The 25,457-nt window shown below is 40.9% G+C and overlaps 1 protein-coding gene across 1 annotated transcript; it reads left to right on the top strand.

Annotated features, from left to right (window-relative positions):
• Window positions 1-334: 334 nt before the first annotated feature.
• LOC309567456 (uncharacterized protein) lies at window positions 335-25,033 on the top strand. Its single transcript, XM_082272845.1, has 14 exons — window positions 335-793; window positions 1,031-1,113; window positions 1,265-1,421; window positions 1,596-1,754; window positions 1,846-1,971; window positions 2,643-2,860; window positions 3,011-3,051; window positions 4,556-4,647; window positions 21,882-22,379; window positions 23,251-23,333; window positions 23,434-23,590; window positions 23,760-23,918; window positions 24,010-24,135; window positions 24,802-25,033. Exons 1-14 carry the CDS (start codon window positions 353-355, stop codon window positions 25,021-25,023), a joined length of 2,562 nt encoding a protein of 853 aa, XP_082128971.1. The 5' UTR covers window positions 335-352; the 3' UTR covers window positions 25,024-25,033.
• The last annotated feature ends 424 nt before the right edge of the window (window positions 25,034-25,457 follow it).

Raw genomic sequence — 25,457 nt, 5'->3', positions numbered from 1 at the left:
ACTCATAATTTTCATCTATAAAAAACACTCTGGGAGGGTAAAGAGTTTCAAAACATAAATAATTGTCTAGATTTAAATGATTAAAGAAAAAAAATATTTATCCATACTCCACCCTTGTATAATTTTATCGTAATAAGCAGCCTAAGGCATTCTCCAAAGTAGGCCAAGTGGACACACTAACTTTATCTTTCAATTAACCTTTCATCAAGAATTCGAGAGCCAGACATGGTTTTGGGTGTTGTAGGAAACTGAACCACCCACGAGAAATTGTATATAAAGGCTAATGATTTTATCAGAGAGTAAGCTTGCTATCTGTTTCTTCTAGCTATTCGAGGGCTATCATACCAAGAACATGTCTTACTCAAAAACATCTGCTTCCTCAAGGTATTCTGTTGGAGCTGGAAATTATGGACCAGCCATTTGCTCCTTTCTTGGAAGTTCTGGAGCTACATGTGGTGCAGGAAGCTTTAGTGCACACCAAAGTGGAGGTGCTTTTGGTGTTGGGAGCTTGAGTGGAGGAGCTGTTGGTGGCTTTAGTGCAGGATCTATTGGTGGTGGCTTTGGTGGTGCAATGTTTGGTGGAGATGGCCTCCTCTCTGGTAGTGAGAAGGAAACCATGCAAAATCTTAATGACCGCCTGGCTTCATACCTGGATAAAGTGAGGGAATTAGAAGATGCCAACGATAACCTTGAATGCAAAATTAAGGCTTGGTATGAACAGCACAGCAATGATAACAAGCAAGTGAAGGACTACTGCAAATATTACCAAACCATTGAAGATCTCAAGAAGCAGGTATTGACTTTAAAGCATTATTGTGGTAACTATACATGAAAGCTAAAAACACAAATGAAGAGTTTATTTATTTATTTATTACAGGTAATTTTTAAAAATGTTTGACATTTTTGCCTTCATGTATTTAATATTCAAGCAGATGAATATTGATAAAGAAATATTGCATTACAAAGTTAATTAAGTAAATCCCATTATACACATATCTAAACAGTTTCTAACATTTGTCTTTTTGTATAGATTCAAGCAGCCACTGTGGATAATGCAAGAGTTGTCCTCCAAATTGACAATGCCCGTTTGGCAGCCGATGATTTTAAGCTCAAGTAAGTTTCTGATCAAAAATTTAATTTTTTAGACAATTATTATATATCTTTAATATATCTGATTATTTTATATATCTGATTATATATCATTAATATCTGTGTTGTGCATTGTTTACTTTGTATGTGGATTATCACATCTTCTGCCATGCAGGTTTGAAAATGAGCTGAGTCTCCGTCAAAATGTGGAAGCTGATATTAATGGCCTGCGCAAAGTACTAGATGACCTCAGCTTGGCTAAATGTGACCTTGAGTCTCAGATTGAAAGTTTGTCTGAGGAGATTGTGTGTCTCAAGAAGAGCCATGAAGAGGTATGATAAAGTAGTCCTCACAATGTCTTTTACTACAGATGCAAAACTCTTGTCATTTTACATGTACTATTGTATTATACTCTCTGATCGAAGTTTTAGTCTTTCTTGGGATTCGGAAAAGTCACCTAACATTTCCAGACACTTCAACTTTATTGTTTTTATTATTTCTTTCAGGAAATGAAGAGCTACCAAGGAGTCACAGGACAACTTTTTGTGGAGATGAATGCTGCTCCAGGAAATGACCTCACCAAAATCCTGAATGATATGAGATCTGACTATGAATATTTAGCAGATAAGAACAGAAGGGAGGCTGAAGCTCAATTCAATGAAGCGGTAAAAAATGAAAGCCAAATTACTGCCATTATAAATGTAGACTAAACTATTTTCAGTTCAGTTTCCAAAATCTTTCATGGTTGTGTTTCAGAGTCGAGCCCTTAAACAGGAAATTTCATCTGGTGCTGAGCAGATTCAATCTAGTAGAAATGAAATTATTGATCTGAAGAGATCTGTACAAGCTCTAGAGATTGAACTACAAGCTGCCCTTGCAATGGTAAGGCTAGAATATGAATAACGCTTCTATTATTACCATGCTCTATCTTCAAATAGTATTTGCTTTAAATGGGGTTACCTAGAAAATCTTTTTTTGACAGACAATAATGTTTCTTTGTTAGGAGGGATTTTTGTATTTCATATAATGGCATTTACCTTTTTTCATAACTTTTTTGTTTTAAAGAAAAAAAAAAGCATATTAGGACTGTTGATCTCCTGCAGCGTCCTTACAGTCCACATACATGCATTCCATCAGCAGCTGCACATCATTGCTCAGTGCAGGTTTTTTAATGGTAGCAATCGATGAACATGCCTGTGCAATGTCCATCAGTACAGCACTTGTAGTGTATTGCATGTTTATATGACAGGGAGACAACACAGGAGCGCAAGTATTGTCAGCCTATAACAGCAAGTGCTAGCAAAAAGACTTTCGTGGCAGGAACACCAGGTATTTTTTTATTGAAAGCTGCAAACTTATAAACATACTGAAAATTACTTTTGAAATCACCTTAACATGTTAATGCAGTTTGTTTTAGTATTTGGGTTTGCATGTACTTTAAGCAAAGTAAACAGTAAGCTATCGCCCAAACAGTATAAGTGTAAGGCTGGCGATAATGATATATCTATTAATGTATGAAGGACTAATTACTGAACAATGGTCTCTTCCTTTAGAAACAAACACTGGAAAGCTCCTTGGCTGAAACAGAAGGAAACTACTGCATGCAACTTGGGCAAATCCAGGCAAAAATAAGCTCTTTGGAGGAACAATTATGTGTAGAAAGGACAGATATGGAGAGACAAGGCTTAGAGTATGATCAACTTCTTGACATCAAGACTAGACTGGAGAGAGAAATTGAAACCTACCGCTGCTTACTTGATGGACAGCCCATGTAAGATACGTTTTGTTAAAACATTGGTACCTATACTGTAATTAAAATTTGTATTCATACTTAACTCTATTAGTATATGGTAATAACCACCCTTGGAAAACTCATAAATCAGTCTAAAAATGATATTCCTATTCCTGTTCTTTATTATAGCTCAGTCAAGCCTCAAACCATTCAGGTTTTAACCCCTAAAGGTAAGCAGATTAAATGAATATTCCCTTTATAGTCTTTAGTAAAAGTTATTTATTTGGAAAAAAGGTTCCGACGGATTAACAGTCATTAATAATGACTGCTCATATGTTAGATAATTTATTTTTTAGTTACGTGTTATGATATCTATGTTTACAGGAACTTTGTAAAGGCGTACTTTTCCCTTTATTTTGTGTCTGAATTTTGACTACCTCTGGACATTTGTGGCAAAACCCAGCAAGAAAAGCATAAGAGAAGGGGCTGCCTAGGATGTTGAGGAGTCAGAAGACTCTTTAGCTTAGGAAACATGAAACCTCCTTGCTCTGGTTTGGTAGTCTGTAAAGTAGTTCTGCATGTTAGGCAGACTGCATGCTGCCTCCGTTAGTACCAATAGCAATTATTTTTACAACAGTAGTCATCTGACACAATGGGCATAGCTTTTTTAAGTGGACATCATCGTAAAGGGTCACCTAATACCCCCACCCCAGCAGCATGAACTTAACTTTTTCTCTCTCCTCCAACACTACATTTGGCCATTGGAAACAGGGAAAAAAATCCCATGTTAGCTCCACACTGACTTGTTGGAGCATAAACAGGACTAAGGACTGTCTCCTCACCCCTATATGACAGCATTGAGAAGAGGGGTGAATTAAATAAATGACCCTGTTGCTGTGTCTTGTATCTCAAACGTAAATAGTTATAATAGCAAAGTACATACAAAATTATAGGACACATTGCATCATATGACCAACATATTATGCTGCACATTAGAGAGTAGATTAGATTGAGACTTATGTGTCTCATCCAGGGCTGGATTTTATAATTATTGTACCCTATGACAACTGCCATCTACCATACGCCCTCCACCTCAGTTGAGTAATATCATACTAACAAGTTCAAACTTTATAGCTGCACAAGGTAGGAATGAGTATAGAGAGGCTGAAAAAGACCTTTTACTCGTGCTATCTTAGAAAACCTTAACTAATGATTAGAAAAGAAGAAAAAATGGTCCACCTGTTCTTCTAGTAGTTTGGTTCTATGAATACAGATCCAGAATTGTAACGATTGAATTGTATTGGTTGAACTATTGACTTTTTTTCAACCAGACTAACTATTGAACCAGTACACTGGTTAGGAAAAATGTTTAAACTATGCAGGGGTAGTAACAAAGAGGAACCAGTGGTAGGCAAGCAGTCTGGATCCTTTTATACGCATGGGTGGTTACAATATGCCCCTTGAACAATGGGCCATAGTCTAGGATGACTATGTAGAAATTCATCCTGGGCCACATCCATACACCCTAGAAAATGTGTTCTCGCTACACAACATGAGCACAAACTGAAGAATTATATAAGAGAAAGACCAAAGGCCACTTCAAGACATCAGTGCCAAAACTGTGTCACACTCACTATGTGTATAGAAGGCACACCCCTTAACCATGTTACACATACTTTAGCACATTCTGTAATTGAAAACTTTAAGTAACTAATACAAATGCTTTCCTTTCAGAGCCACAGAAGATTAGAAAAATAAGAACCATTGTGGAGGATTACGTTGGTGGAATAGCAGTGTCCCAGGAAGTTAAGGAAAGGGAGGAAAAGGTCTAATTGGTATCAAGAAGCCCTCCTGTATCATTTACACCTACAGTCTCTGGAACCTTTTCTGATGTTCTCATGGAGCAAACCTCTAGGGTTCTGTTTCTTCAATTCTGATATTACTTAATATAATATGAGGTGCTTCTATCTTCTGTTCTGATTTCTGATTAATAAAGCTTTCTTCTGATGCAAAATTTGTCTCTAGTAATGTGTGATTTGGGATAAATGTTATCTAACTTGGTTAAGAAAGATCTTGTTCGAAAGAAAAAGTAGTTTAGGCACTTCGCCATTTCTTTTAATAAATTAGCTTTAAATCTCATAAGTTTAAAAACACCTTTAATTACAATGTATTGCATATACAGTAATAGTGCCATGTATTAGCCCAGGACACCTGATGAGAAATAAACTTCCATTTCTCTGCTTGTGTGCTTACTATACACACTAAATATAGGAAGGGTTGTGTTTTCTTTTATATGTACAGTGTCTAAGTCTGTAATCCCAACCCTGGCTTCACTGATCTGAGTCATGGACCTGGAATAAGCATGTAGCCAGTGAGGCCTGAAAGCCTGTTATTCTGTTCTGTATTCCTGCTTCAGGTCAGTGGCTGAAAGGAAAGGACCAGGATACCAAGTTTTAAGCAATTGCAATTTCTTTTATTACCATGTTTGCAACTTGCCTTTAACATCACATGAGCTGTAAGTAAAAAGTGTTTGCTTTAAGTCTTGTTAACCAGTAACAATACAATTCAGAGATTTTTCAGTGACAGAAAGCTCTGTAGGTGGCTTTGAGGTGCCTTACTGCTTCCATGTATTGGTCCTTCCTTCAAAGAGAGTTAAACTCTTGATAAAACATAGGTTTCAGGTCTATAACAAAACGTACATATTTTTTCTCAAATATGACTCTCATCATAGTTCAACTCTTAAAAGGAACAGGGTACAAACTGACTTCATGCACCCTTGCCTTATTTTGTAGCTTAGGACAAGCATAAGTGATGTACAAAAATGAAAAGCAGAGGGATAGGAAACTGATCAAAAGTCTGATTTTGGTGGCACACTGTAGGTCCAAAACGTAAGCCAAGTTTTGATTGAATTCTGTGGACTGATACACAAATGCAGATCATTATACCACGTCCTGCATACATGTATTATGCACATATATATAATATATCTAGTACTGCAGCCTTCAGCAGCTACTCCTGGACCAGAACCAGTTTTATTCTAATTGCTGCCTTCTCTAAAAAGCCTAAAATTAAACTGAACAGAAAGACCAAGATGACAATGGTTTTTGGAAAGCCACCAGTAGACAAAGTGAAACTTTTCCTTTCTACAACACTGCCTTGCAAATGAGTTCAGCCATTTGTAAATATCCTAAAAGTCAAAAACAGCTAAACCCCATCTCTATACCTAATCACTCCCCCTTTTTGTGGATATATGCCAACAGCCCAGCAGGGTGCATTGACATGACTCACTGAAGAAACATATGCCTTTATTCACAGGCTTTGACTGTGTCACGCACCTGGTTGGTGAGCCCGACATGCAGAGGAAGGCCTCTCATACAGCTCCGGCTCGAGGGCCACCGGTGGTGAGACAGTATCCCCTGGATCACGGTGGGGTAAGAGCGCCTATGATCAGTCCAGTTGTCTGTACAGGTAGATGAAACAGCAGGCAGACGTGTCGGTAGGATAGCTGGGAGCAGGCAGACTGGCTTGGCTTGGCTGATTACAGACTGTCGATGCACAGCAGGAAGCAGGTGGCAAAAGATGCTGGACTGAAGGAGCTGTAGTAGGCTGGAAGAGCTGGAAGCGGGGGTCATATGAGCTGGGTCGGTAACAGGTTTACAGGTCAGGCATATACGGCAGACAGCAGCATAGTCGGGTCATAGGCAGAATCGGCAATGGATGCAGGATAAACAGGTGTAGCAGACAGAGACAGAATCCCGGATGAAACCAGGAGTTAGGACTAGTAGCAGACAGGAATGGTCGGAAGTAAGCCGGGCCAAGATCAGAGGTCAAATGCAGGAATCAGGAATGCAGGGACAACACAGAACGCTTTGACCAAACAGCAATTAGCCAGTGCTGAAGCTCTTTTTAAATAGGCTATTTTATGCCAGCCTTAGTGACAGATGCGTTCGCATTTGCGCATGCGCATGTGCATGTGTATGTTTGCCCACATTTGCCAGACTCGTTCTTGGCTGGTGCATGCGCATACGTGTACACCTGGAAACCGCATCTGTACTATGGTGAAGCTCTTCCTGACAGACTGAGACCCTGGCTCCACTTTCACTATGTTATGAAGCGCTACCCCCAAAGAAGCCCTCGGTAATTTGGGCTCCCTGTTTTGAGTCTCAGGCCCTCTGGCACACCTGGTTGAGTGAAAGTTGCTGCACACACTTATAAGGACACAGGTGTGGATACCTTTAACTCGACTGTAAATTAGTATTAGGAAATTGACACAAGACTGTTTACTGGTATATAAACTCATTGTATTGCTATAGGTCAGAGCAATTGTTGGTTTCAGCATAAATGAGCACACAGAGGAAAGATTCAGACATTGTTAAACAATGTGATATTTAGGTCGTAGTGACTTAAGTTAGAGTTCTTTACCACTAGACTGAAATCAGCTCATAAATCAGCCAGATCAGCAATAAGCAGTGCATATAAACAGTAACAGAAATGTGAATAATTATACTATAATTAATCTAGAAGAATGGCTAGGATGTGGTGCAATGTCTCTTAGAGGCACCTCTTGTCATGAGAAATAGGTAAAGGTCTCTGTGTAGCAGCTGTAAAGGGACAGTCTTTAGTCCTAACGCTTCAGCTGGCTAGCGTTGGGCTCAGTTGTCCTGTTGGTGCACATGAGAATAGTCCCATACACAAGCCTGCATGCATCAATAAAGCTACTATATGGCTGTATGTACAGCTCCAAAAGGGCTCAGTCTCTTGATCTAGCAGCAGATAGTAAATCCACACAGAAGCAGCTCACCAGTCCAAGCGATATTGCAGCTCACCAGTCCAAGCAATATTGCAGTTCACCATCCGGTCACACACAGCAAGTATAGCCAGTGTTTCTCTAACTCTCCATTTCTTAAGTCAGATTTTATTTAAAGAAAGTTTTTATACTTTAACACCTCTGAGACAAACCGCCACGCAGGGCGTAGGACAAAAACAGGAACAAAAATATCAATAATACATGATAGAAAATCCATAATACACAAAGGAAAACAAAAGTAAAATAATCATATAGAGACTTTATATTGTTAGTTAAAGGGTAACTCCACTTCCGTGTGGAAAAAAAATAGCAAATAACGAAAAAAAAAAAATAGATAGCGTATACAATTGTGACATAAATCATAATGTGATTGAATGTTATTAAAAATGACCTCTCATTTTTAATCTGCAGCTGTCGTAACTTTTCTGAAATTGCAATGCAATTTCAGTGCATTTTTCACATTCTGCTATATAACATTCCCCAAAAAAATAAAAATGTAAAAATCTATTTTTTGTTTAACATTTTGGGCCAATTTGTTTTCTGCTACATATTTTTGGTAAACAAAAATGGCAATAAGGAGAAGTGCTTGGCGCTGCCAATATATGCGTTTAAAAGTGTGGAAGGTAGAAGCTAGTATAGACAACACAGATGTCACAAATATTATAACTATTATGCACGTTTGAAAAAATGAATATTAAATAAATAAGTGAGGTTTTAAATGAGGTAAAAACAGGAATAAAGTGTAAGAGCATAAAACCTAGAGCCCAATATTTAAATGTATAAAAGTAAATAGGTATGCAAAAAAAGAAGGTGACATATACATCCACAATATACTCTAATAAAGGATATATATATATATATATATAGTGCCCTTCAAGTGAGGGTGAAGTGGTGGTGTATAAATGATAATAAAAAGGTAGAGTAGAAAAAATTAATATATATAAATAATTTTACAGTGACTTGAGTGACCATAAAGTGACATGTGCAAAAAAGGAAAAGAGACCTCAATCCCAAGCCTGGGAAGAGAGAGTGTCCAATGTGGTTCCCCAAAAATGACAATGGGGTGGGCCACAGATGGAGGAAAATAAATCCAAAAAATAAATAATAAAAAATGCTGAAAAAAAATATATATAAAATGGTGGCTAGGTGATTGATACACAGAATATCTCAAAATCAATAGTGTGCTAGTGAAAAAATGCGCAAAGAAAGTGGTCAAAAATGCATAAGAAAAAACATCCACTGAGTCCTTAAGAAGCGCATAGAGGTATATCAGTCCAAAATAGTGGTGAGGTGCCAAAATCACAGGTGCGACCGGTTGGATGATTCTTAGAGTGAAGACTAAGGTGCTCCCCTATTCAGTGGGTCCGGTGCTCCCCTTTCTAGTAAATACCGAGCTTACCAGAAAGTACTACCCCTACAGGGGTAGAGCGCAGGTCGATAATTGTAGGGATCGCTCCCAAAGCAGAGGGGTCCGGTCACCTGGTCCACTTCTAATATTCCAATTGCCCGAGTCACAACTAATTGGCGTGTTAGTAGGGGTGTTCCAACATTAATACTCCAACCAAGCCATTCCAGGACATGTATATAAATAAAGAAAGATGCCTCCAAATGGTGAAATACCGCTAGACTTTTATTAAAAACATCCAAGATAAAAGCAGGTACTCACATAAAAAATAGTGCTAACGTTCCCTCAGGACTTAGGAGCCGCAAGGTCCTCTCTGGCGGTGGGGTGATGAACGGTAAGCGTTCTCCCGACCGGAGCTGCGTCCCAAGCCGATCAATACAATGCAAGCGGAAGTGATGCGGTGCGCACTCTACATGTTTCGTCGTATGACGTCATCAGGAGTAGCCAGGAGTTTGGCTACTCCTGATGACGTCATACGACGAAACATGTAGAGTGCGCACCGCATCACTTCCGCTTGCATTGTATTGATCGGCTTGGGACGCAGCTCCGGTCGGGAGAACGCTTACCGTTCATCACCCCACCGCCAGAGAGGACCTTGCGGCTCCTAAGTCCTGAGGGAACGTTAGCACTATTTTTTATGTGAGTACCTGCTTTTATCTTGGATGTTTTTAATAAAAGTCTAGCGGTATTTCACCATTTGGAGGCATCTTTCTTTATTTATATACATGTCCTGGAATGGCTTGGTTGGAGTATTAATGTTGGAACACCCCTACTAACACGCCAATTAGTTGTGACTCGGGCAATTGGAATATTAGAAGTGGACCAGGTGACCGGACCCCTCTGCTTTGGGAGCGATCCCTACAATTATCGACCTGCGCTCTACCCCTGTAGGGGTAGTACTTTCTGGTAAGCTCGGTATTTACTAGAAAGGGGAGCACCGGACCCACTGAATAGGGGAGCACCTTAGTCTTCACTCTAAGAATCATCCAACCGGTCGCACCTGTGATTTTGGCACCTCACCACTATTTTGGACTGATATACCTCTATGCGCTTCTTAAGGACTCAGTGGATGTTTTTTCTTATGCATTTTTGACCACTTTCTTTGCGCATTTTTTCACTAGCACACTATTGATTTTGAGATATTCTGTGTATCAATCACCTAGCCACCATTTTATATATATTTTTTTTCAGCATTTTTTATTATTTATTTTTTGGATTTATTTTCCTCCATCTGTGGCCCACCCCATTGTCATTTTTGGGGAACCACATTGGACACTCTCTCTTCCCAGGCTTGGGATTGAGGTCTCTTTTCCTTTTTTGCACATGTCACTTTATGGTCACTCAAGTCACTGTAAAATTATTTATATATATTAATTTTTTCTACTCTACCTTTTTATTATCATTTATACACCACCACTTCACCCTCACTTGAAGGGCACTATATATATATATATATATCCTTTATTAGAGTATATTGTGGATGTATATGTCACCTTCTTTTTTTGCATACCTATTTACTTTTATACATTTAAATATTGGGCTCTAGGTTTTATGCTCTTACACTTTATTCCTGTTTTTACCTCATTTAAAACCTCACTTATTTATTTAATATTCATTTTTTCAAACGTGCATAATAGTTATAATATTTGTGACATCTGTGTTGTCTATACTAGCTTCTACCTTCCACACTTTTAAACGCATATATTGGCAGCGCCAAGCACTTCTCCTTTTTCCTCTATATATCTAATATAATCTCTAGTGGGTTATATTCTGAAGTGGGCTGCAGCCAATCTCTCTTTTTTTCTACCCCCTCCCTTCGATATTATCCTAAGCGCGGATTCTTTTCCACTCTTGAAAAATGGCAATAAGCGTATTTAGATTGGTTTGCGCTAATGATCGACCGATATCGGTTTTTCGTTGCCGATACCGATATTTTGCCGATCGCATATCGGTATCGGCCGATATTTTCACACATGTAAAATTTTCCAAAAAAACACAAAATTCAACACAAACCTCTTAATAAACATGTTAATCTTTATTTATTAACATATTTAACATTAAGTGCTCGTTCTTCACACCTTAACTGCATAAAAAGTGATAGGAAGCCTTCAAGTGGACTACCTCTGCAGTAGGGCACCCACTGAAACTACAGTAGTCAGTGCAAAACTGCTAGAAAAAAAAGCTAGGCAACAGCTAGAAATTGGATTGGACTCTTGGCAGTAGAGCACTCACTGCAACTACAGCAGTCAGTGCAAAACTGCTAAAAAAAAAAATGCTAGGCAACAGCTAGACATTAGATTGGATTGGACTCTTAGCAGTAGGGCACTCACTGCAACTACTGCAGTCAGTGCAAAACTGCTAGAAAAAAGCTAATAAACAGCTAGATAGTGGATTGGATTGGAGTCACTCAGCGGACTACCTCTGCAGTAGGGCACTCACTACAACTACAGCAGTCAGTGCAAAACTGCTACAAAAAAAAGCTAGGCAACATCTAGACAGTGGAATGGATTGGAGTCACTCAGCGGACTACCTCTGCAGTAGGGCACTCACTACAACTACAGCAGTCAGTGCAAAACTGCTACAAAAAAAAAGCTAGGCAACAGCTAGACAGTGGATTGGATTGGAGTCAGTGGACTGCCTCTGCAGTAGGGCACTCACTGCAACTACAGCAGTCAGTGCAAAACTGCTAGAAAAAAGCTAGGCAACAGCTAGACAGTGAATTGGATTGGAGTCAGTGGACTACCTCTGCAGTAGGGCACTCACTGCAACTACAGCAGTCAGTGCAGAACTGTTAGAAAAAAAAGCTAGGCAACAGCTACACATTGGTCTGGATTGGACTATTGGCAGTAGGGCACTCACTGCAGCTACAGCAGTCAGTGCAAAACTGTAGAAAAAAAGCTAGGCAACAGTTATACATTGGATTGGATTGGAGTCAGTGGACTACCTCTGCAGTAGGGCACTCACTGCAACTACAGCAGTCAGTTCAAATCTGCTAGAAAAAAAAGCTAGGCAACATCTAGACAGTGGAATGGATTGGACTCTTAGCAGTAGGGCACTCACTGCAACTACAGCAGTCAGTGCAAAACTGCTAGAAAAAAAGCTAGGCAACATCTAGACAGTGGATTGGATTGGAGTCAGTGGACTACCTCTGCAGTAGGGCACTCACTGCAACTACAGCAGTCAGTGCAAAACTGCTAGAAAAAAGGTAGGCAACAGCTAGACAGTGGATTGGAGTGGACACTACTCTTTTCAATACTCCCAGTTAAGTAGAACTATATTATAATGCAGAAAGCAGAACATTTCAGCATGTCTATGGTCACCTGTTAAAGATCTTCTGTTATGTTCAAACAATGCTGCAACTTCGTAAACATGCTCAGGAGGAGCAGAGGACAGAGGAGCAGAGAGAGAGAGGTATCTTCTAGCATGGGAAGCAAGCAAGTCTTTTGTATCATGCCTCATTTTCTCTCCACCACTGAAGAGGATGACTTCTTCTGTCAATTACGGCTTCTTTCAAATAGAGATGAAGTTCATCATCCAGGCTCATCGTTGCAGATTCAGAAGAAACTGAATCCTCTGCATGAGGCCCCAATAAAACACTGAAAACGTCCTGATAAATTCGACCACGATGAAGAAGATTCTCTTCTGTTCATGGACATATTTTTGGACATTTGTCTGTTTTTTCAGCATGCGGCTCTTCATAAAAATAGTGTTCTGGATTTGTCTTTTCGGCAGGAACCTCCTGTTGAATATCTTCTGTCAGCCATTGTTTTGCCTAGCCAATACATCATCAGAAGAGAAAGCATGGTTCTTGTATCGAGGATTCAAAAGACTTGCAAGCACAACATTTTTAACCTCTTCATGCTTCTCAAAACATATATCAATCAAAGTTCTTTGGCTTGACAGACCATCATTTGAAAGTTGGAGGGTGTTGTTTGCCATGATGACACAGAGGTCTGACGTATCAGCAAGCCTCATTCCTTTAGGCATGTTTGCTCCACTGTCTCGAAGTTGCGCAAGCATCACTCGGTCTTTGTTGATTCCCCATTCTTCAAGCATGCTTCAAAACATTTCTCTACTGTACTCAGTGTGGGATCCTTGCATCACTTTTGTATTCAACACCAATTGTCTTTTTGTCCATCCGCTGTCAATGAAGTGGCATGTAAGAATGAGTAGTGACTCGGACTCTGTTTGTGACCAGCAGTCCGTTGTGAATGAGAGTGAGTTGCCAGCATTCTCTGGTTGCAGCATAGCCTTTACTTTGTCAACGATCTTTTGGTGTAGCTTTGCCAGCATTTCCGTTCGATAATACTTCTCACTCTTCAGTGTGTAGCTTGGCTCAAGTATGTGTCGCGCATAATAAAAATCTATAAATGGTGACAAATAAAAAAAATATATATATATAAATAAAAAAAAAAATTAATATGTGAATAAATCAAAAATTCAATTGTATAATTTCAATAAATCCAATAAATTACTTGTAAAAGTGCATAGTGCCAATACTACTTAAAGTGCATCAATAAATAAATTATAGTGCCACATACTTCTTAGCAAATTAATCACAAAAAATTTTGCTCATACAGTGCAAAGTGGATATTTCAAAAATGTGAAACAAGATGATAATAGTCCAAAGAACTGAAAAAATAAACAAATAGTCTCTGTGACTCAGTGCAAATTGCAGTATCCTGAAGTGCTTGAAACCACCAATGGGTGGCAGAAGTTCCCCAGAGAAGTGAGTGACCAAGGTGTCACGGCTTTATGAATCACTGTGCACCCCCTTGTGAATGGACGCTCATCTTAAAGATGGTAAAATCAAGCTCATCAAATAGGGGTTCCTATCCAGGGATGACCCTTCCAGTGATCCTTGGCTCACACCACGATATAAAACAACTTATATAACAGAGATCAGATGAATCCTTCCATCACTCCCTCTACAATTCCAGTACAGAAGTTGCTCCGTGTTGTATGAAAAACAGGAAAACTCCAATAGTGCTTATACCATTTCAGCAAACCTTTTTATTAAAAAGAAATGTTTAAAAAACTCACATTTTTCGGTGCATCCATGCACCTGTAACTGGCGACATACAATAACTCCTTCCAAGCCGCAGTAAGAAACCGAGTGGCTGGCTGGCTGGGTGACTGGTGTCACCTTGTCATTGGTGGCTGGCTTTCAGGAACAGTGTGTGGTGGCTGGTTGGATGGCTTGGTGTCACCCTGTTATGAGTGGCTGGCTTGCAGGAACACTGTGGTGGCTGGCTGGCTTGGTGTCACCCTGTTATGGGTTATATAAAAAGAAACTGCGCTAAATATTCAAAAGTGTTCAAAGCAGCAACTTAAATGTGACAAACATCTTAGAAACAAATAATATAAAAAGCTGCGCTAAATTGAAAAGACCAAAAAAATGAATTATAGGAGAAAGTCCTAATAAAGTCCCATAACCAATGAATTAAGTGAATGTATAAACAAGAGTCCAATTGCTTCCAAGAGAAACTCCTCTATAGATGGTAGTATATATACTGCTTACCAGATACAGAAGTATTAATCACCTGATAAGAAGAAGGTAATTTTCCGGATCAAATGTGAATCCTAAGGGAAGACCTTTGAGGAGGATTCCAGACCACAGACGATACGATAGGCTCAATGGACATCAATCAAGTGCACATGAAATAAAAATATACATAGCGTGATACTGTATTTGAACAGGAAGTACACACACTAGGGACCCCCTAGGTGAATGAATAAGAAGTGGGTGCTAAGTAAAGTGAAGAACCACCACCAGCATCACAAGCTGCTTACCAGATATATAAAAATTAGTTACAAAAAAAAACAAAGTTCAATCTGCCACAGATCCATCCCATGCGACAAGTTCAATCCATAACAGTGACCACCACTAACATATACCACTGCTTACCAGAAATATGAATATTGCAAGCAAATCAGAGATGGAGTGGTCCCCAAAAATATGGAATTCAATGTAGTGCCCCTGATGCTCACGAAGTGGACCAGTCCCAATCAATGAAGAAATTGGATCCACAGGTATTCTGTGGGTTATGGGTGGCTGGCTTTCAGGAACAGTCTGTGGTGCCTGGTTGGCTTGCTTTGTGTCACCCTGTTATGGGTGGCTGCTTGCAGGAACACTGTGGTGGCTCGCTGGCTTGGTGTCACCCGGTTATGGGTAGTTGGCTTGCAGGAACACTGTGGTGGCTGGCTGGATTGCTGTAACCCTGTTATGGGTGGCTGGCTTTTAGGAACAGTCTGTGGTGGGTGGCTGGCTTGGTGTCACCCTGTTATGGGTGGCTGGCTTGCAGGAACACTGTGGTGGCTGGCTGGCTTGGTGTTACCCTGTTATGGGTGGCTGGCTTGCAGGAACACTGTGGTGGCTGGCTGGCTGGCTTGGTGTCACCCTGTTATGGGTGGCTGGCTTTCAGGATCAGTCTGTGGTGGCTGGCTGGCTTGGTGTCACCCTATTATGGGTGGATGGCTTGCAGGAACACTGTGGTGGGTGGCTGGCTTGGTGTCACCATATTATGGGTGGCTGGCTTTCAGGAAAAGTCTGTGGTGCCTGGTTGGCTTGCTTGGTGTCAACCTGTTATGCGTGGCTGGCTTGCAGGAACACTGTGGTGGATGGCTGGCTTGGTGTCACCCTGTTATGGGTGGCTGGCTTGCAGGAACACAGTGGTGGCTGGCTGGATTGGTGTCATCCTGTTATGGGTGGCTGGCTTGCAGGAACACTGTGGTGGCTGGCTGGATAAGTGTCACCCTGTTCTGGGTGGCTGACTTGCAGGAACACTGTGGTGGCTGGCTTGGTGTCACCCTGTTCTGGGTGGCTGGCTTGCAGGAACACTGTGGTGGCTGGCTGGATTGGTGTCACCCTGTTATGGGTGGCTGGCTTGCAGGAACACTGTGGTGGCTGGCTGGATAGGTGTCACCCTGTTCTGGGTGGCTGGCTTGCAGGAACACTGTGGTGGCTGGCTTGGTGTCACCCTGTTCTGGGTGGCTGGCTTGCAGGAACACTGTGGTGGCTGGCTTGGTGTCACCCTGTTATGGGTGGCTGGCTTACTGGAACACTGTGGTGGGTGGCTTGCTTGCTTGAACACTGTGGTGGGTGGGTGGCTGGCTTGCAGGAAAACTGTGGTGGCTGGCTGGCTGGGTGTCACCCTGTTATGGGTGGCTGGCTTTCAGGAACACCGTGGTGGGTGGCTGGCTTGCAGGAACACTGTGGTGGGTGGCTGGCTTGCGGGAACACTGTGGTGGATGGCTGGCTTGGTGTCACCCTGTTATGGGTGGCTGGCTTTCAGGATCAGTCTGTGGCGGCTGGCTGGCTTGGTGTCACCCTGTTATGGGTGGATGGCTTGCAGGAACACTGTGGTGGGTGGCTGGCTTGGTGTCACCATGTTATGGGTGGCTGGATTTCAGGAACAGTCTGTGGTGCCTGGTTGGCTTGCTTGGTGTCACCCTGTTATGGGTGGCTGGCTTGCAGGAACACTGTGGTGGATGGCTGGCTTGGTGTCACCCTGTTATGGATGGCTGGCTTGCAGGAACACAGTGGTGGCTGGCTGGATTGGTGTCACCCTGTTATGGGTGGCTGGCTTGCAGGAACACTGTGGTGGCTGGCTGGCTTGGTGTCACTCTGTTATGGGTGGCTGGCTTTCAGGAACAGTCTGTGGTGCCTAGTTGGCTTGCTTGGTGTCACCCTGTTATGGGTGGCTGGCTTGCAGGAAAACTGTGGTGGCTGGCTGGCTTGGTGTCACCCTGTTATGGGTGGCTGGCTTTCAGGAACACTGTGGTGGGTGGCTGGCTTGCAGGAACACTGTGGTGGGTGGCTGGCTTGCTGGAACACTGTGGTGGGTGGCTGGCTTGCTGGAACACTGTGGTGGGGGGCAGGCTTGGGGTTACCCTGTTGTGTGGGTGGCTGGCTTGGTGTCACTCACTCACCCTGGCCTACTGTGGGGTGCAGGCTTACTGGAACACTGGTCACAGTGGTGGGTGGCTGGCTTGGTGGTGTCATCTGGGTGGCTGGTTGCTTGCTCGCTGGGACCCTGTTGTGGGCTGGGTGGCTGGATGCTGGCCGGTTCAGTTGCTGTAGGTTGGGTGGCTGGCGGCTGGCAATCTGTGGTGGGTGGCTGAGGCCAGGACCTTTGGGTGGATGGATGGCTGGCACAGTGACCGGACCGGACTGTGGGAGGCGGTCTTAAGTGCAGCGCTCGGTGAAATGGCATCACGTATGGGCCACGCAGGCAATCGGAGCCACCGGCCCCCATGCATCGGAGTCACCGGTGCCGAGTGGGGGCGACAGCCCGCCGCCGGTGGCACGTGCTCACCCCCTAGCAGCAGGCGTGCGACCGACACAGGGCTACATCGGTTCGTGCAGGAGGGGCTGCCTGCTGCAGTATATATGCAGCGGGCGGTCCTTAACTTAGAGTTCGAAATTTCAGCACCAGAACCGCCCAAAATGCAATGGGACAGGAACTGGGCTTTAAAAGCCCGTGATTGGACCAGAAACGTCAGGAAAAGCCAATTGAGGGGGTAGGAGTCTGCTAGGAATGTTATTGGAGTGACTACGGGGTCCAGAGGCCAATCAGTAGTGAATACGCCCCCCAGTATATAACATAGCCCCGCCAAATCTCTAGCACTGTAATAGAGAGGCTGTGGAATAGAGTGGAAGCATTTCTGTTACTCCTGCTGCTCCAGTGTCATTTTGCAATTATTAGTGTGAGGAAAGGGATATGCAGTGTAGTTAGGGTACTATATACCACTATAGTTAGATTCAATAATCTAGTTTCTGTAGGGAAAGTTTTAAGTGTCAGGGTGATCGTAGTGTAGTTTAGGGTGAACTGACTCTGACTGCTATGCCAGGGTGACAGAACTCATCCATGTCAGGGTGACCGCCAGAAAAAAAAGATAATTTTTCTTAGAATTTTTAGTAGAGCAGGGATGGGGTTCCGCTCCTTTCACACCTGGGCGTTTTTGTTTCAGGCGTTTATTGGGCTTTTTTGTGGACGTCTTTGGAGCCAGGCATGACATCTGAACTTCTGTATAGGGGTATATATATATACACACACACACATATACAGTGGGTACGGAAAGTATTCAGACCCCCTTAAATTTTTCACTCTTTGTTATATTGCAGCCATTTGCTAAAATCAGTTCATTCTTCTTCCTCATGAATGTACACATAGCACCCCATACTGACAGAAAAACACAGAATTGTTGACATTGTTGCAGATTTATTAAAAAAGAAAAACTGAAATATCACATGGTCCTAAGTATTCAGACCCTTTGCTGTGACACTCATATATTTAACTCAGGTGCTTTCCATTTCTTCTGATCATCCTTGAGATGGTTCTACACCTTCATTTGAGTCCAGCTGTGTTTGATTATACTGAGTGGACTTGATTAGGAAAGCCACACACCTGTCTATATAAGACCTTCCAGATCACAATGCATGTCAGAGCAAATGAGAATCATGAGGTCAAAGGAACTGCCTGAAGAGCTCAGAGACAGAATTGTGGCAAGGCACAGATCTGGCCAAGGTTACAAAAAGATTTCTGCTGCACTTAAGTTTCCTAAGAGCACAGTGGCCTCCATAATCCTCAAATGGAAGATGTTTGGGACGACCAGAACCCTTCCTAGAGCTGGCCGTCCGGCCAAACTGAGTTATCGGGGGAGAAGAGCCTTGGTGAGAGAGGTAAAGAAGAACCCAAAGATCACTGTGGCTGAGCTCCAGAGATGCAGTCAGGAGATGGGAGAAAGTTGTAGAAAGTCAACCATCACTGCAGCCCTCCACCAGTTAGGGCTTTATGGCAGAGTGGCCCGACGGAAGCCTCTCCTCAGTGTAAGACACATGAAAGCCCGCATGGAGTTTGCTAAAAAACACCTGAAGGACTCCAAGATGGTGAGAAATAAGATTCTCTGGTCTGATGAGACCAAAATAGAACTTTTTGGCCTTAATTCTAAGCGGTATGTGTGTAGAAAACCTGGCACTGCTCATCACCTGTCCAATACAGTCCCAACAGTGAAGCATGGTGGTGGCAGCATCATGCTGTGGGGGTGTTTTTCAGCTGCAGGGACAGGACGACTGGTTGCAATCGAGGGTAAGATGAATGTGGCCAAGTACAGGGATATCCTGGACAAAAACCTTCTCCAGAGTGCTCTGGACCTCAGACCTTGCTTACCTTCCAACAAGACAATGACCCTAAGTAACAAAAACGCCCAGGTGTGAAAGGAGCGGAACCCCATCCCTGCGCTACTAAAAATTCTAAGAAAATTTATCCTTTTTTTTCTGGTTCTGGACATGCTACAGAGCTGAAACTTCACATGTACACTTTTTAGACCCCCCAGACACTAAATCCAAAGAAATCTCTCTTTTTTTTTTTTCAATAATTTTTTCAATAATTGGTTGTCTATCAAAAACGACAATTTTTAAGAACTTTTTTTTGTGTGATTAATAGTCCCTGGGGCATGACCCAGAACCCTATGCACTTTTTAGGGGCATTTGTTGTGTTTTAGGGTTTCAAAATGGTGTTTTTTTATTACCAAAGTTCGGGTCCCATTGATTTCAATGGGGTTCTGGAATCCGAACCCGAACTTTCGGGAAGTTCGGGTGTTCTGGCCAAACCGAACTTTTCAAAAGTTCGATCATTCCTAATCATGAAATGCTAACACAGTAGTGTTGATTTACTAAATACAAAGAGACTGTTCACTTGTACATGATTGGATGATGGTTTTCTGCAGAGTTTTACATCATTCACTAAGCTCTGTGGAAAAGTTTTTTGCAAAGTGCAACTTTCCTTAAAAAATTAAGAGCCCATTTGTCTTCAGTAAATCAACCCCAGTATGTCTGTAGCAATATACCTAACTGTATATGTAGTTTTCTTTAGAGCTAAACTGAAGACACAAAAAATTGCATTTAAATATATTCCTGGATAGTCACAAAGGATACAAGATACACTATATTGTCTAAAGTATTGGGATTCCTGCCTTTACACGCACATGAACTTTAATGGCATCCCAGTCTTAGCCCGTAGAGTTCAATATAGAGTTGGCCCATCCTTTGCAGCTATAACAGCTTCAAATCTTCTGGGAAGGCTGTTCACAAGTTTTAGGAGTGTGTCTGTTGGAATGTTTGACCATTCTTCTAGAAGCGCAGTTGTGAGGTCAGACATGTCAAGTTCCTCCGCCTCAAACTTGCTTATCCATGTCTTTAAGGACCTGGCTTTGTGCACTGGTGTAAGGTCATGTTGGAACAGAAATGGGCCATCCCCAAACTGTTCCCACATATTTGGGACCATGAAATTGTCCAAAATGTCTAGGAATGCTGACACCTTAAGAGTTCCCTTCACTGGAACTAAGGGGCCAAGCCCAACCCCTGAAAAACAGCCCCACACCATGATCTCCCCTCCACCAAATGATTTGGAACAGTGCACAAAGCAAGGTCTATAAAGACATGGATGAGCGAGTTTGGTGATCGAAAATAAGCAAACAGTGTAACTTGGCATTGGAGAAAGCAAAAATAATTCTAAGTTGCTTTACTGGAGGGATCACCAAAAGGAAGACAGAGGCTCTAATTCTCCAATAGTACTTTAGTTAGACCTCATTTAGAGCACTGTGTCCAGTTCTGGGGACCTCTCTTACAAAAAGATATTGATAGACAGAAAGAGTCCAGAGAAGTGCAACAAAAATGGTCTGAGGGATAATGTAATGCAAACTGTATAGTGTTGGCGAAAGAAAGCAAAAGGGGTTTCACAACTGAAACCTTTGATAGGGAATAAGGTAGTGCACTCAACTTCTTTGGTCGGCCATGGCGAGGCCTGTTCTGAATAGAACCTGTCCTGGTAAACCATTGTATGGTCTTGGCCACCATGCTGCAGCTCAGTTTTATGGTATTGGCAATCTTCTTATAGCCCAGGCCATCTTTATGTAGAGCATCAATTCTTTTTTTCAGATCCTCAGAGTGGTCTTTGCCATAAGGTGCCACGTTGAACTTCCAGTGACCAGGATGAGAGAGTGAGAGTGATAACATCTAATTTAACACACCTGCTCCCCATTCACACCTGAGACATTGTAACACATGACATCAGGGAGAAAAAATGGCTAATTGGGCCCATTTGGTGTACTCACTTTTGTTGCCAGCGGTTTGGACATTAATGGCTGCCTGTTAAGTTATTTTGAGGGGACAGCAAGTTTACACTGTTATACAAGCTGTACACTCACTACTCTACATTGTAGCAAAGTGTCATTCCTTCAGTGTTGTCACATGAAAAGATATAATTAAATATTTTTTGTGAGATACTGTAGATCTATACTTAGATTAAATGGTTAAAAAAAGTGACAGACTCAATGGACCACTTGGTCTTTTTCTGCCATCACTCTTTTATGTTTCAATAGGTTGCTGTTGTGTACACTTAAAAAAAGTGTAAACTGATTATGAAGTGTTTTTAATCCCATAAAACCTCTTATACCCATTTGACATTCCTACAGTAGTGATTAACTTTTGAGGTATGGTTTCTCAAGAATCAGTCATGCAATGTCTAGATGGCTTTGGCTTGGCAATTCACTCATAATTTTCATCTATAAAAAACACTCAGGGAGGGTAAAGAGTTTCAAAACATACATAATTGTCTAGATTTAAATGATTAAAGAAAAAAAATATTTATCCATACTCCACCCTTATATCCTTTTTTTGCAATAAGCAGCCTAAGGCATTCTCCAAAGTAGGCCAAGTGGACACACTAACTTTATTTTTCAATTAACCTTTCATCAAGAATTTGAGAGCCAGACATGGTTTTGGGTGTTGTAGGAAACTGAACCACCCACGAGAAATTGTATATAAAGGCTAATGATTTTATCAGAGAGAAAGCTTGCTATCTGTTTCATCTAGCTACTTGAAGGGCTATCATACCAAGAACATGTCTTACTCAAAAACATCTGCTTCCTCAAGGTATTCTGTTGGAGCTGGAAATTATGGACCAGCCATTTGCTCCTTTCTTGGAAGTTCTGGAGCTACATGTGGTGCAGGAAACTTTAGTGCACACCAAAGTGGAGGTGCTTTTGGTGTTGGGAGCTTAAGTGGAGGAGCTGTTGGTGGCTTTAGTGCAGGATCCATTGGTGGTGGCTTTGGTGGTGCATTGTTTGGTGGAGATGGCCTCCTCTCTGGAAGTGAGAAGGAAACCATGCAAAATCTTAATGACCGCCTGGCTTCATACCTGGACAAAGTGAGGGAATTAGAAGATGCCAACGATAACCTTGAATGCAAAATTAAGGCTTGGTATGAACAGCACAGCAACGATAACAAGCAAGTGAAGGACTACTGCAAATATTACCAAATCATCGAAGATCTCAAGAAGCAGGTATTGATTTTAAAGTATTATTGTGGTAACTATACATGAAAGCTAAAAACAAAAATGGAGAGATTATTTGTTTAGTTATTTATTTATTTATTACAGGTACTTTTTTAAAATGTTTGACATTTTTGCCTTCATGTATTTAATATTCAAGCGGATGAATATTTTCCTTGGATAAAGAAATATTGCATTACAAAGTTAATTAAGTAAATCACATTATACACATATCTAAACAGTTTTTTTTCAATCAATAATTTTTATTAAATTTCAAAAAAGAAAACAGATGAAAAGAAAACAGAGAATCACAATAAACAAAGTGTGATATCAGAAAATAACAACAACAAGGTAGAACATTTTCCAATAAAGAACATACTGGTATTCAAACAGTAATTACAATCTTCATATTAAGCTGTGTTACACAATACAAATAAAGTTTAACACTGTATCATTCAACAACGAGACCAGGGAGAGGTATTTGACCACTCCGGCCTAGAACCCCTAAGGGAACAATGTCACTAAGCCTTAGGTCGCCGTCCCCTCCTCTCATCTCCTAGACAAGGATAAGTAGGAGTCAATTAACAATTAACAATGAGCCAAGTTATAAGCTTCTAGTATCATATGTTAAATAGGGCCATGCCAACCAATTTTTATGAAATTTATGGTATGTTAAATTGTTAAAAGATAAAGCTTTTTCTAACTTGTAGTTTTCGTTAACAAGTGTTATTACTTCAGAAAGATTAGGAATATCAGTGGATTTCCACTTTCGCAGAATTAATGTTCTGGCTGCCGAGAGGAGATGTATAATTATTTGTCTGTAGATTATTGGGTACAATTCAATGATATCTAAACAGTTTCTAACATTTGACTTTTTGTATAGATTCAAGCAGCCACTGTGGATAATGCAAGAGTTGTCCTCCAAATTGACAATGCCCGTTTGGCAGCCGATGATTTTAAGCTCAAGTAAGTATCTGAATAAAAATGAAATTTTTTAGACAATTATTATATCTGTGTTGTGCATTGTTTACTTTGTATGTGGATTATCACATCTTCTGCCATGCAGGTTTGAAAATGAGTTGAGTCTCCGTCAAAATGTGGAAGCTGATATTAATGGCCTGCGCAAAGTACTAGATGACCTCAGCTTGGCTAAATGTGACCTTGAGTCTCAGATTGAAAGTTTGTCTGAGGAGATTGTGTGTCTCAAGAAGAACCATGAAGAGGTATGATAAAGTAGTCCTCACAATGTCTTTTACTACAGATGCAAAACTCATTTTACATGTACTATTTTATTATACACTCTGCTCGAAGTTTTAATCTTTCTTGGGAATTGGAAAAGCCAGCTAACATTTCCAGACACTTCAACTTTATTGTTTTTATTATTTCTTTCAGGAAATGAAGAGCTACCAAGGAGTCACAGGACAACTTTTTGTGGAGATGAATGCTGCTCCAGGAAATGACCTCACCAAAATCCTGAATGATATGAGATCTGACTATGAATATTTAGCAGATAAGAACAGAAGGGAGGCTGAAGCTCAATTCAATGAAGCGGTAAAAAATGAAAGCCAAATTACTGCCATTATAAATGTAGACTAAACTATTTTCAGTTCAGTTTCCAAAATCTTTGATGGTTGTGTTTCAGAGTCGAGCCCTCAAACAGGAAATTTCATCTGGTGCTGAGCAGATTCAATCTAGTAGAAATGAAATTATTGATCTGAAGAGATCTGTACAAGCTCTAGAGATTGAACTACAAGCTGCCCTTGCAATGGTAAGGCTAAAATATGAATAATTACCATGCTCTATCTTCAAATAGTATTTTTCTATAGATGGGGTTACCTAGAAAATCTTTTTTTGACAAACAATAATGTATTCTTTGTTAGGAGGGATTTTTGTATTTCATATAATGGCATTTACCTTCATTTATAACTTTTTTGTGTAAAAAAAAAAAAAAAGCATATAAGGACTGTTGATCTCCTGCAACGTCCTTACAGTCCACATACATGTACTCCATCAGCAGCTGCACATCATTGCTCAGTGCGGGTTTTGTAATGGTAGCAATTGATGAACACGCCTGTGCAATGTCCATCAGTACACCCGCTTGTAGTGTGTTGCAAGTTTATATGACAGGGAGACAACACAGGAGCGCAAGTATTGTCAGCCTATAACAGCAAGTGCTAGCAAAAAGACTTTCATGGCAGGATGACATGGTATTTTTTATTAAAAGCTGCAAACTTATAAAAATACTGAAAATTACTTTTGAAATCACCTTAACATGTTAATGCAGTTTGTTTTAGTATTTAGGTTTGCATGTACTTTAAACAAAGTAAACAGTAAGCTATCGCACAAACATTATAAGTGTAAGGCTGACGATAATGATATATCTATTACTGTATGAAGGACTAGATACTTAATGAACAATGGTCTCTTTCTTTAGAAACAAACACTGGAAAGCTCCTTGGCTGAAACAGAAGGCAACTACTGCATGCAACTTGGGCAAATCCAGGCAAAAATAAGCTCTTTGGAGGAACAGTTATGTGAAGTAAGGACAGATATGGAGAGACAAGGCTTAGAGTATGATCAACTTCTTGACATCAAGACTAGACTGGAGAGAGAAATTGAAACCTACCGTTGCTTACTTGATGGACAGCCTATGTAAGATAAGTTTTGTTAAAATATTGGTACCTATACTGTAATTAAAATGTGTATTCATACTTAACTCTATTAGTATATGGAAATAACCACCCTTGGAAAATCGGAAATCAATCTCAAAATGATATTCCTATTCTCGTTATTTATAGCTCAGTCAAGCCTCAAACCATTCAGGTTCTAACTCCTAAAGGTAAGCAGATTAAATTATTATTCTCTTTATAGTCTTTAGTAAAAGTTATTCATTTGGAAAATAGGTTCCGATGGATTAACAGTCATTAATAATGACTGCTCATATGTTAGATCATTTATTTTTTAGTTATGTGTTATGTCTTATGATATCTATGTTTACAGGAACTTTTAAATGCGTACTTTTCCCTTTATTTTATGTCTGAATTTTGGCTACCTCTGGACATTTGTGGCAAAACCCAGCAAGAAAAGCAT

Source organism: Pelophylax lessonae (genome assembly GCF_965119305.1).
Source record: "Pelophylax lessonae genome assembly, chromosome: 11".
NCBI classification, from domain to species: Eukaryota; Metazoa; Chordata; class Amphibia; order Anura; family Ranidae; genus Pelophylax; species Pelophylax lessonae.
The sequence above is the reverse complement of the archived record's forward strand: the minus strand, read 5'-3'. Positions and strand labels throughout refer to the sequence as shown.